The sequence below is a fragment of the Belonocnema kinseyi genome, chromosome 2 (assembly GCF_010883055.1).
Source record: "Belonocnema kinseyi isolate 2016_QV_RU_SX_M_011 chromosome 2, B_treatae_v1, whole genome shotgun sequence".
Taxonomy (NCBI): domain Eukaryota; kingdom Metazoa; phylum Arthropoda; class Insecta; order Hymenoptera; family Cynipidae; genus Belonocnema; species Belonocnema kinseyi.
This window is the reverse complement of record NC_046658.1, coordinates 36,017,833-36,030,293: the sequence shown is the minus strand read 5'-3', so window position 1 is coordinate 36,030,293 and position 12,461 is coordinate 36,017,833. Positions and strand designations below refer to the sequence as shown.

At 35.4% G+C, this 12,461-nt stretch overlaps 2 protein-coding genes across 3 annotated transcripts in view; one reads left to right on the top strand and one right to left on the bottom strand.

The window, feature by feature from the left end:
- The window catches only part of LOC117168187, a 63,194-nt gene extending 56,291 nt beyond the window's left edge, over positions 1–6,903 (top strand). The window contains exons 19-20 of the mRNA XM_033353646.1: positions 5,457–5,554; positions 5,629–6,903. Coding sequence (XP_033209537.1) covers positions 5,457–5,554; positions 5,629–5,719 — 189 coding nt within the window. The 3' untranslated portion in view covers positions 5,720–6,903. The remainder of the gene's footprint in view (positions 1–5,456; positions 5,555–5,628) is intronic.
- An 87-nt stretch (positions 6,904–6,990) lies between these two features.
- The window catches only part of LOC117168186 (troponin C, isoallergen Bla g 6.0301), an 18,831-nt gene continuing 13,360 nt past the window's right edge, over positions 6,991–12,461 (bottom strand). For both annotated transcript variants that reach the window (XM_033353644.1, XM_033353643.1), the window contains exons 5-6: positions 11,046–11,177; positions 6,991–7,352 (exon numbers count right to left, since the gene is read on the bottom strand). In XM_033353644.1, the coding sequence (XP_033209535.1) occupies positions 7,324–7,352; positions 11,046–11,177 (161 nt within the window). In that variant the 3' untranslated portion in view covers positions 6,991–7,323. The remainder of the gene's footprint in view (positions 7,353–11,045; positions 11,178–12,461) is intronic.

Genomic DNA, 12,461 nt, shown 5'->3' with positions numbered 1-12,461 from the left:
CTCTTCTTAATATTTTGACACCAAAATCATGTCGATACACCTTACCGACTGCGAGTAAAGCCACCCACGCTTTAACTTGACAGACTGTATGTGGTATGTACTGGCCACCGTGTTTAAGCATTTCAACGTTAATACTGTCCACGCCGGCAGCCTTACCATTTTTCAAGTTGTTAATAATATTCCTGACCTCAGTGACACAGACTTTCTCAATTGAATTTTCTAACGCATCGTGTTCAACATCGTAGTTGCGGTGTCCAATAGCTTCATCTCCGGATTATCCACTGAAATAGTCTCTGAAAGCCTCTAGTGACCCGTCTGCATCATATAGCATTTCCCCATTACTATTTCTCATGTTGACAAATTCTGCATTTTGTTTCCCTTCATTTTTTTATAAAGCAGTTTCTTGCTTCCTTCAAAGTCGTTTTGTATTTACTTCTCTTCTTCTGCTCTAATTTTATCTTTACTTCCCTTAATTAATCGTTTGAGTATTCTCTTTTTGTGCCTGTAATCATTTATACTTCTACTTATTTCCTCATCGCTAAGACCTGTGATGTTCAAAGTTTTCCTGTACGCTTCTGTCTTTGCATTTTGGGCAGCCTGAATTCCATCATTCCACCACGCATCGCCAGACATTCTTCCTACAACCGCGGTACCACAAACTTCGATCGCACACCTAACAATGATTTCCCGTAACATTCTACATGCGCCCTCTATATCTTTGTCTTTTATCAGCTCCGCCCATGTTGCCCTATCTATGTTTTCGATGATATTGTTTTGGAAATCTATTCGTACATCCGGCTTCTGTAGGTTCTCAAATTTTATTCGCGTTTGTTTTGTTTTCTTTTTTCTCTTATTTCTCCGTGCCCGATCTAAGTTAATTTTGGAGATCAGAAGGTAATGATCAGTGTTGCATTCAGAACCCCTTATGACCCTTGTATCTTTGACTAACTCTCTTAGTCTTTCATCCGCAACAACAAATTTATTAAATTTCCTACAGGCAGATATTTTTTATTTCTCAAAAATATTTCGATAAAATAATGAAAATGCACTGGAAAGATACCATACAATTTTACTTTTGATAGGTCTAAAGTGATTTCCGTTCATATCTAGGAGTAAAATAAGAATAAAAATTTTACTTTAGCCATTTATGCCTTATAATAAAAGAAAACTTCAGTAATTTTTCTATAACATTTATCCCCGCTGTCCCAACCAAGGATCGTCTCAACCATGGGCACTTTCCCTTTTCAATTGATTTTCTATATCCTTGAATATCCCGGAAACGTTCCAGGGATACCCTGGATTACCTGGGGATATCCCAATTTCCACCTTGCAGGATATCCTACAGGTTATCCCTGAGACAACCTGGGAGATAACTGGGAACAAATGGGACATCCCGGTATATTCTATTGCTGTGAGGGTCGTTTAAAGCTACTTTAATTCAGCTGAAAGGGATTGAAAATAAAAAAAAAACATATTTGTAAAATTTTTAAATTATCTCTGAGAAGGTTAGAAATTCAAAATCTACGGGTTTCGATTATTTCATATATCTAACTTATTTTAGATATTTAAAATTGGAATGAATATAACGTATTCCGTAAATGGAATGAGATACGCCAAAACAGAGAACATTTTTGAATTTAACTCCAAAATAGTATATTAGTGCAGTAAAACTCTTCTATAGCGCCGATTGTGAGGCTGACGATGGGTGGGAACTAACTCACTATACCATAGTTCGCTCCGCTTTTGTTTGTTCATGCCTGAGTGCTCGCTGAGTGGAAACCGTAGACCCCGCGCACACCGCACAGCTCCTGTTAAACATACCTGTGGCGTGGCGTCAATTATTGGAAGGGAAATAGAAGGGAGGGCTATTGAAGGGTTTCACTGTATGTAGTTTATAATTAAAAATATGTATCATGGGAAAATTCATAAATTGAGCAAAAGTCTTATTAACACTGTCCTACAAATTTTAATTTTTTGATGCGAATAAGATGGCACCTAGTGTTTCCGAATGGATTTTTCGTGCTGAGCACGAATCTGGGTTCAAAAACTTCCCATCACGTCACGTTTTTGAGAAAATAGGGGTTGACACCCTAAAAACGGCGTTTTTAGCCATTGTTGAAAAAGTTTAGAGCTGAACCAGGACGTGCTAATATCAGAATTCAAAGGCTGAAACAAGCCCTTTCATATGATCTCTATGTTAAAATAATCGCATGCGCCCTTATAGCGGGGGGTGTTTTTTTTAGGGGTGGAGGAAGAAAATGAAGACAGAAAGGATTTTAACATACTTACACCCACGCCCAAACAATAGAATGCGCAGTGCTTTTAAAGGTTTTAAGGGTCGCTGATTACGAGTATGCAGTTAGGTTATAAAAATTCAAAATGACGGATCCAATATGGTGCACCTTTTTTTCAAAATTGGATCGTATTCGCTTGAAACTTGTTACTCGGGAGTTTTTAGGGTCGTTGACCCTTAAACCTAAATGCATATTCGTAATCAGCGACCCTTAGAACCTTTAAAAGCACTGCACATTTTATTATGCCTGGTCGTGGGTGTAAGTACTCGTATGTTAAAATCCTTTCTGTCTTCATTTTCTTCCTCCACCCTTAGCCAAAAACACACCCCCCGCTCTAAGGGCGCATGCGATTAATTTGGTATACGGCTCATTTGAAAGGGCTTATTTTCGCCTTTAATTTCGGATATTAGCGAATTTTATATCACGTCATGGTTTAGCTCTGCAATTTTTAAAAACGGCTAATAACGCCTTTTTAGGGGTTTCAGGCTATATGCAGGATCGATTTGAATGCTTTCGTCTGTAGAGGTAGTGTAAGAGGTTTGGTTCCTTTTGAGAGTGATGCGACGGTCATATAATAGTCCTTTTGTATCACAGTAGTTGGCCGTCACCACCCCGACTTCCTTTTTAAATTTTTCTTCAAATTATTAATACTTTTGTTTAGTTTATTAATATTCTCATTATACATAATTTATAATTATAAACTATATACTAATTCTAATATACACTTTTGGAGTTGAATTCAAAAATGTTGTCTGTTTTGGCGTATCTCATTTCATTTACGGGATACGTTATATTCAATCCAATTTTAAAGATCTAAAAAACAAGTTAGATGTCTAAAATAATCGAAAACCGTAGATTCTGAATTTCTAACCTTCTCAAAGACAAAAGAAACTTCTGCTGGTACTTAAAACCGGAATATGAGCAGCTTTAAACGAGCGGCAGTGCCGTTTCAGTGCCTTTTCATCGGCAGGGTTACAAAACATGTATTAAAATTTCTAATTTTATTGTCAAGAATAAAGATAAAAAAATAGTAAACTTGTTAAAATATGGGGTTTTACACGATATTTTTGTTAATTCAAAAGTAAGTGGTAGAAAAATTCCCTTGCAAAAACAAAATGTTCAGGACGCATAAATTTAAATTAAAATTAACATTGTAAGTCGTCGAACACTCTTCACGGGCTAGCATTGAGAAGGTCCAACGGAAAATGATGGAATTTTCCGATGAGCTTGTTATTTCATTTATTTTCATTTAACCAGTTTTGTTATTAATCTTTGTTCAGTTCCATAATTGATTGGTTGTCAATAATAAATATTCATTTAGTTTATTTGTGCATTTTAAGTCATTTTGCCCGAAACACTAATTTGTTTACGCGATTTTTGTTAAGCATGTTTTAGCTACTTATGCGCATTAAATAACAAATGGTCATTTGATATCCGGTACCTTTTACGGTGGATCCTACTTTGGTATATAAGTAAATAAATTAATTTAGTTTAGTTAATGAACTGTTTGTGAGTGTTTTTATTCAAAGTGAATATTTTGGTGTGGATTACCAGTGAAAGTTTTTAGTGAAAATTATGGAAAAATAAAAGAAAACTGCAAAGGAAACAGGAAAAAGTTGGCACTGTCGCTCACTCGTTTTGTATCTCGACCACAGTCTGGCGCTAGAGACACCACCAAGACAAAAGCGGGTTACAGGAAGCGAGAGGAGACGGCAGCAAATGATTTTTAGCACGTCATTTCTCACTCAACCATACGTTTCTCAAAATATGGAACCGAAAAATCAAAGCGGTCAAGTATCAGCGCGCGAGAGAGAAAGCGCAGAGAAATTCAACTCCGTCAAGTTGAGGGACATCAGTGGTTCGAAGAAGAAGAAGCCCGATTACAGCTTGAACGAAAAAAAAGAGCTTGTGAGAATACAAGCTGAAAAAGAAATGAGGAAAAAGCAGTGAAGATAAACGATCGTGGAGTCGAAGGCCCGTTCGTGGATTTCAAGGAAAGTTGTACGAGAGGAGCCGCGGGAAGCGACAAATAAGGGTCGCAGATCGAGTGGCAACAAATAATGACAGATAAGCGAATTAAAACATCATACTCTACGAATCCAGAAATTGAAGCAGGGTCGACGGAAAAATTGGATAGACACATCGCGAGACAAGCTTCAGGTAAGGATCTTCCTTTATTTAGCGGCGAAGTAACTGATTGGCTACTGTTCATAAGTACTTTCCGACAGAATACTTATGACTGTAGTTACTCAGCAAATGAGAATCTGTTACGATTTCGTTACTGTCTAAAGCAGGGGTCTCCAAAGGTAGAACCTGTATCTATTAGCGATCCCAGTCCAATAGGTCGGGTCTACTCAGTTTTGACCCAGAACTGTTAAAACCCTTTACCTGATTTAGATAAATCATCCAGAAGAGTATCCGTGAAGGTCACTGGACCCTGAGTTTCCAAGACAGCCGTGTTACATGGAATTCTCGAATTGGAAGCGTCTGCGAAATTGGAGTTTCCAAAAACTGCAGAGGTTTCTCCAGAAATTTGGTTTGCGTCAATTTACGCGAGAATCAAGGTTGCGTTGATGTTTATCGTTGGAAAGCCTAACGTGCCGATGGCGACATACACACGGCTGTTTGTATAAAAAAATGCGGATACGGAACATGTGCTAATGATTCACAATACCGAAAGATGAAGTCTTTCAGAAAATTTTTGCTGCAACCTATTATTGAATGAGCAGCAGATCTCTGCCTTTTCAAATGCAGTGGCTCGTTCCCGAGAAAGCTAACGGACTTGCGAATCCAAACCGAATTTTACCAAAGATCAGTAGAGAGAATCTGCGTCCTCGAAAAGCAGATTGGTATTACGACATTAGGAATACAAAAGAAGAATGTTGAGGCCGCGAAATGTAAATCAAAATTAAAATTGTAAGTCGGTGTGACCACCCTTACTATCCTTACTAACCTTACTAACCCTTGTTTAGTGCCATGATTTATAGTTTTGAATTAATAAATCGAAATTCAGTGTATTTTTGCATTTTAAATCATTTTATCCGAAACACTAATATTTTTACGCGATTTTTATTGAACATTTTCCAGCTACTTATAAGCATTAAATAACACAGAATTTCTCTTGAAGATGCTTTCATTTTAACTTCCTTTATAAATTTTCAGCGAAGACAATATTTGGAACTGTGTAGACGTGTTTTGCGGACATCCAGCTACAGCGAACACCGGCATCGTTCCGAGGATGTACTAAAAAGTTTCACAAGGTTAATACCACCACGTAGCTGCATGCAAACCCCAGTCATGTAGATAAATCGCCTCACTGATTTCCGATTTGCAGAATATTTTGCGAGGAGTCCACCGAGAGCCAAGAAGACCAACAGTTGGTGCGAGATATTAGCAATGAATTTCCGCACTTATTTCAAATGTGACATTTGCTGTCATCTTCCTCTGTTAAGGTGGAAGACGAAGACGATCTGCAAACTCTCGTTTAAAACCCCTTCAAGTATATGTGCCGAAAATGCTTCATTCAAAGTCTAAAAGAATTTCCTTTTTTTTGTTTCTTCCCTTTGGGAAATGGTTCAAAATATATAAGTACACGTTTCTTTGACCCATTTTAATTGTAATTTTATTTAAATAATGCAATTTTATTCATGCTTTTTGAACTAGGGCTCTAAAGCCCTGTTCTCAGTTTCATTTCAAATTAAAAATTAATAAAATTGCACTATTTAAACAAAATAAAAACTCAAATTTACCAGACAGACGTGACCTTATATATTTTGAACTGTTCCTAAGAATTTGAGCAAAATGTATAAATTAAAAAAATTTTTAAGCGATCGAATATAAATCATGTAATTGGTCACCTGGCGCTCTGTACATGCCCTTAACGTTCTTATACTTTTGAGAAAAAATACCTTAAGTCTTAGGATAATTAAATTATTGTACATAGAAAAGTTCAATTCATTCCACTATGTTTTCGGACCTCTACGCTGAAATCTTCGATAGGTATAATTGTACTGGTCCAACTAAGAGTATTAATGATGATCTTAAATATGCAAAAGCTGACCTTAAGTATTTTAAAGGTAATGTTAATTTATGCAAGGTAATCGTAAATATTGAAAAAGATATATTATAAGAATAAGTGTAGTAAAAAGAAAAGGATTTGCAGCCCGGCGAATGAGAGTCGCGGACTTGTAATCTAGTCTTTAATTTATGTACACCGGAATAGAATTCTAAGTCATACGATTAGAATTAGATTTTAGTAAATTATATTCGTAAAGAAAATACCTATTATACTCTCGTTTTGAGTGAATCTTTTGATTCCAAGCCAAGTGATGATATTGAAATACACTCTAATTGGGTGCCATGACCAAGCAAAACGCTTCTTCAGACAGAAAGAATTGGCAGAGCACAAAATTGATTTCGCTCGAATACGGGATTATTGCTCGAAACTAGTCTAACATTAGCGGCTATATTTTTTTATCGATATCTCTAATACCGATAACTCTGTTATGTTTGTGACTATTCTCAATTATAGAGGAGTCTCAAATAATTGCGATTATAATTATTAGATGTTAAATAAATAAAAACGTATGAAATTTAATAATTTAATAAATTTCATGTTTGATTTAATTTTAATATAATTTAAAAAATAAATTAACTAAAAATATTATTTCATTTGGAATTGAAAAAATGCAAAGTCTCTTTTTTGGCGAATTTTATTAACAATAATGAATACTGACCATGAAAAATTCAATAGGCTCTTTGTAAGAACGGAGTGTAACGTGACTTATGTAGTAAAAATTCTATTTATTAGTAAGTGGAGCCAAAGGGATGATCGGATTTACGTCCAAAGGATGTCGCGTTATCGCATTGGAAGAATATTTAAGGTGGTTTGTCTTTCTCTCTGACTGTTGGCGATATTTCATGTCTTGCAGACGAATACACTGAATCGTTGAAAACATGCAGACAAGTAATTCAAAGTAATGTGGCTGGTGCACAAGTTGGTCTTCACGCGGTCTGACCTTTCAAGCATTTATTCTCCAGTCATCATCTCCATGAATTCTGAAATATAAAAAACTTGATTGAGACTTTCATTGTCAAGGGAATGTGACACACTCAAATACCTATGTTACCAACCTCACTTTATCAGTTTGCTGAATAGTTTTTTGAACTTAAGAACTTTTTTATAAATAAAATATTGGACTAAAACTTTGGAAAATGCATCAGAAGACACAATTTGAGATGGAATTACGCTAAAAATTATTTTTAAAGAAATTAAAACTGGGACCATGTTTTGACACATTTTCTTTGTAAACTTGAAATTTTTTTAATCTTTAAACTTTTTTATATTTGAAATATCTGCGAGATGCAAGAAAACATACATAGACGTAATTGATTCTCAGCCCTTGCATTTCTCGAAGTTTGAGGCCGATATTTTACATAAACCTAACAAAATTCTTAGGTTCAAAAAATGTCAAGGGACAAAGAAAATATGCCAGAAAATGGCCCTAGTTTTAATTTATTTGAAAACAATGTTTAACGAAATTCCTACTCAAATGCAATACATAAACGTAGTTCATGGACTTCTGATACATTTCCCAAAGTTTCAGACCGATATCCTTAAAGAATTTCTTGAGTGTTAAGAAAAAAAATTTGGAAGAGAAGCAACGCCAGATAATTTCACGTAGAAACGATGTTAATTTTTTGAAAAATATAAACATCCACGAAAAAAGCTTTGAACAATAAAACAAGTTTTCCAAAATTTCTTACAATTTTTCTGCATGAAAACAGAAAAAATGCCATTAAAATGAAAGAAGTTTGCCCCAATTGAAGAAAATGCCTTAATTCCTTTTATTTATTTGTTTTCCTTTCTGTGGAGCTTTCGAATTTTAAAACTTTTAATTTTGAAACTTGTCTAGTATTTTCAGGTTTGGAGTCATTCAAAAAATACATAACGCTTTTTTTACAACATTGAGTCCTCGCTCCCTGCGTGACGTATGTAGCTTTAAAATTAGATGTGATCCTCCTCCACCTTTCCCTACAGGTGCTGCGGAGTTTTTGAACGGCTCCTTTCAAAACTCGGAAATATGTCAATTTGAGAGTTTTTAATAATGTTAAATACGGGGACTTCACAAATTGAACCTTCATTCTATTAAAATCGTTTCCTAGACTCCTTGCATTTTTTACAATAAGAAAAGCGAGGCGACACAAACAAATTTGAATTAAGATAATCGTGGTCTACTTTTAAGAAAAAAAAGCCTAAATGTTGCCGTAAGTCTAATAGCGGGCTTAATTTAAGTTGTAACAAAAACAAGACTTTTCTGTGTGATACTAGTAATAATTTGAGATAATTTTTTAATCAAATTTGTGTAATTTTGAAGAAAGTTATAAAAGATTAAAAATATGCATATTTTGATTTTCTAAACTTTCGAAGCTTCCAGCACAAATATACGAACAAACTTTCATTTATTTAATCTTTGTACAGAATGATAAATTAAATCGAATCGAAGCACTGGCTTAAGATTGGATTAATCAGTCACAACGAGTGACATCCACGTTGACTCAATGCGGATATGAAAGCAATAAATAAAAAATGTCATGATCTTTTAAACATTTTGTTATAGTGGGTGGATATCATCAGCCGTAGGAAGAAGTTAGAAGATCGAGGAGTGCCAAGTCCTTGATATTGAACTTGTAACACGAGAAGTTTTCGTAAAATTCATACAACACTCGGCAGACATGGAATATTATTTACTCACATGTTCTACCTCGAGTTTTGAACATTTCCTACCCCGAGTTTTGAATGATTGACGATTTGCTATTGCGATCTGTAAGCCGGTCGGATAATTCTGGCCAAAAACATTGAATTGTATTTGTATTATTTGATTTTTATTCATATAATGAGAATTTACGATTTCTCCGAAATGAGCTAATATTAATATTCTGATATATTTGTTATGGTAATTCCCTGAAATTTTCTTGCTGAGAATTGGACTCACTAAGAAATGGGTCCCTTAATCAAAATTAGAGAGCAGAGTGTTATATTTAAGATTGTAGAAGCATTTATCTTTTATAATAGCTTTTCATGCACTTTATAAATACAGAACTGTTTTTTATGTCCTCATAATATTCATTAGTTTTTTTTTTAGAATAATTTGGTTATGGTAATTGCAAAACAATAAAATGATACATCAAGCCGAATCTTTACGCTCCCGTGTTAAAGTAGCGCGCGGAAACGAGATGGCTCCAGATTATAGTAGGTATATAAATAAACGTGTTTCGCTCAGAGTTGTACTTTTTCTGCTGATCAATCTCAGAAAGATCAAATCCATTTTACGTTAGATTTGACAAAGCAGCCCAGCAAAGAAGAAATAATGGATACGGATTGGGGCGAGTTAACAGTTTTGGATGCGCGTAAATTCAGTTTTTTTATTCTTTTACACGAAATGAAACGCATTTAAATGATTTGAGACAGCGCGAATTGAATGCGTGCCCAGAAAAAAAGAAAGTATTTATACGAATTAAATTGGAAAGATTAAGACACCTCGTAGATACCGTTTTGTGAAAATGACGCATTAGACCAGTGTGTCAATGCGTGTAAATTCGAGAAAACGGTATTTCAATTTCGAATCTTTCCGCACGTAGAAATATGGTGCAAAAGTTTCAAGTCCCGTAGCTGAATGAGAGCACTGCAGACTGGTATGCGAGAGATCGCTGGTTCACGCATTTAGATGAATTCACGCGCATTCAATTAGCACTGTCTCAATTCGCATCTAAGCGTCTGAATTCGTTTCAAAGAATTAGAAAACATGATTCAGGTGCATTGCAAAGTGACGCATTGACCATTTTTAAAGTGTTTGTGTACTATAGCATTGAGATGAATTTGCTGACTTCAAATTATAGCACCGTATTTGTACGTACAGAAAGGTTCAAAATTGAAATACCGTCTTGTCGAATTTACACGCATAAACACACTAGTCCAATGCGTCATGGTCGCAATGCGGAATTTGTGGGGTGCCTTAGCCCTTAGCCTATTCAATTCAATGCAATTCAATAATACCTTCTTTTCTGCTGGGAGATTAACCAAAAATGATATTTGATTGATACACAGTAATTTAAATTTGATATTGATATTATATATTTTGATTGCAATAATTACCCGGGCGAAAGTTTCGGATAGGAATTCATTATGAAACAATCGGGATCATTTCGAAATCTGTATCCGAACCAATCCGAATCAAGTTTTACATTTCGTTCGATCGAAATCGGTTAAAAATTAATCCGACTTAATAAGATTCAATCCAAATCAATCCGAACAAAACTTTAAATCCGAATGAATCTGAACTCGGATTGACCTGAAGCGATTTATAATCTGAATGAATCCAATTTACTCCGGACTCGGATTCATTCAGATTCATTCGGATTGAAAATTCAATATATATATCAATCGAATGAAATGTAGAATTTTGTTGGATGGTTTCGGATTGATTTGGGTTGCTTCAGATGCAGATTTCGGAATCATTCGGATTCAATTCCTACCCGAAACTTTCGTTAGGGCAAATAACAACGTTTCTACGAGCAAAATAAATTGGAATATACAATATTTTTGAAGCATTTTTTCAGCTGTAATTTAGAAAAGGGAATTAAAAATGTTAAAAATATATGTTCCCGATTTGAGCAAAGATTCCAGCAAAACATATTTTTGTTGATACAACGTTATCTCTGCCAAGGCTTCAATTATTTACTTAAACTTACCATCAAAATCTACTGTTCCAGAGCCATCAGAATCAATTTCCTCGATCATGATGTCCAGTTCTTCATCAGTAAGTTGATCATCAAGTTCTCTCAGGATTTCGCGTAAGCATGTCGTGGGGATGTATCCATTACCTATTAATAAGTTAAAATAAAAAATATAATCAATATTCACGGAGCCCTTCTGGAAAACTCTGTACGGGATCTCATAACTCTTCCTGTACGTGTTCCTTATCTAGAACCAGGACCAAATCTAGTAAAAAAATGTTGCAGGCTCAGCATACGAAATTAAGACACGAACCTGTATACAAATCTATACAGGAACATGCAGGGGACGAGGAAACCCTTTCAGGAACGTGTATACGTCGTACGTGGCGACGATTGAACATGTAGGGCAGCGATTCCCAAACTAGTGCCGCCGGCCGATGAGGCTGCCGCCGGCAGGGGGATGCCACCTCGGGCCGGGCAGCTAGGCAGGCCCCGAGGCAGGCTCCCCGCTGCGACCAGAAGGCTACTTTCCTTGACTTTTGTGTACCTACCACGAATGACCCTTTCATTGTTATGAACTTGCAATAACTGAAATTATAAAGACTTAGCTCAATTAAATTTTAATTGGCTCAATGAATTTCGTAATATAAGTTAAAGAAAATGAAAACAAAGTTTTTGAAAATCGGTTAATATCCGAACTAATAAATGAAATATTTACAAATCTTATGAATGCAACAAAAGTGCGATAACTCTTGAAGTTATTATCCGATCTTCTTCTACCTTTATTACTGTTTATTTGATAATCTAACAAATCTAACGGAACTTATTAAAATTCTATTGATTAATATTTAACCAACTTTTCATTTTTCTCAACCGGCTCTAATTCTCTAACAACGAAAAGGTCAGCGAAGCAAGCAACCGAGCACGAACGACTAGCGTCCAGTGTCTCACTTGGGTTCCAGTATTGTGAAAAAATTTGAGGGTGGGGCCCCTGCCGCTCCCCAGAAAGTGCATAAAAAGTTTGGGAATCGCTGATGTAGGGGATCCTATAAAGCAGCGATTCCTAAACTTTTTTTTGCAGTTTTCAGGGAGAGGCAGGGCCGCCACCCTACCATTTTTTTCCCTCTACTAGAACCCAAGGGGGATACTTGACTGTCGGTCATGCGGGAGGTTTCATGCTTCACGCGAGAGAATTAGAGCCGGTTGAGAAAAATCAATATGTGTTAAAATGTTAATAAATTAAATTTTAATTAGTTGAATCAATTTCCTAATCTGATTTTAAACAAATAAAAAGAAAGTTGATGAAAATCGGTTAATATCTTCAATGTTAGTTGACAGTTCTTGTAATTTTGCATGTACTTAAAGATGTGCTTAATTTCTCGAAATGTTAACCGATTTTCATCAACTTTTTTTTCATTTTCTTAAAATTAC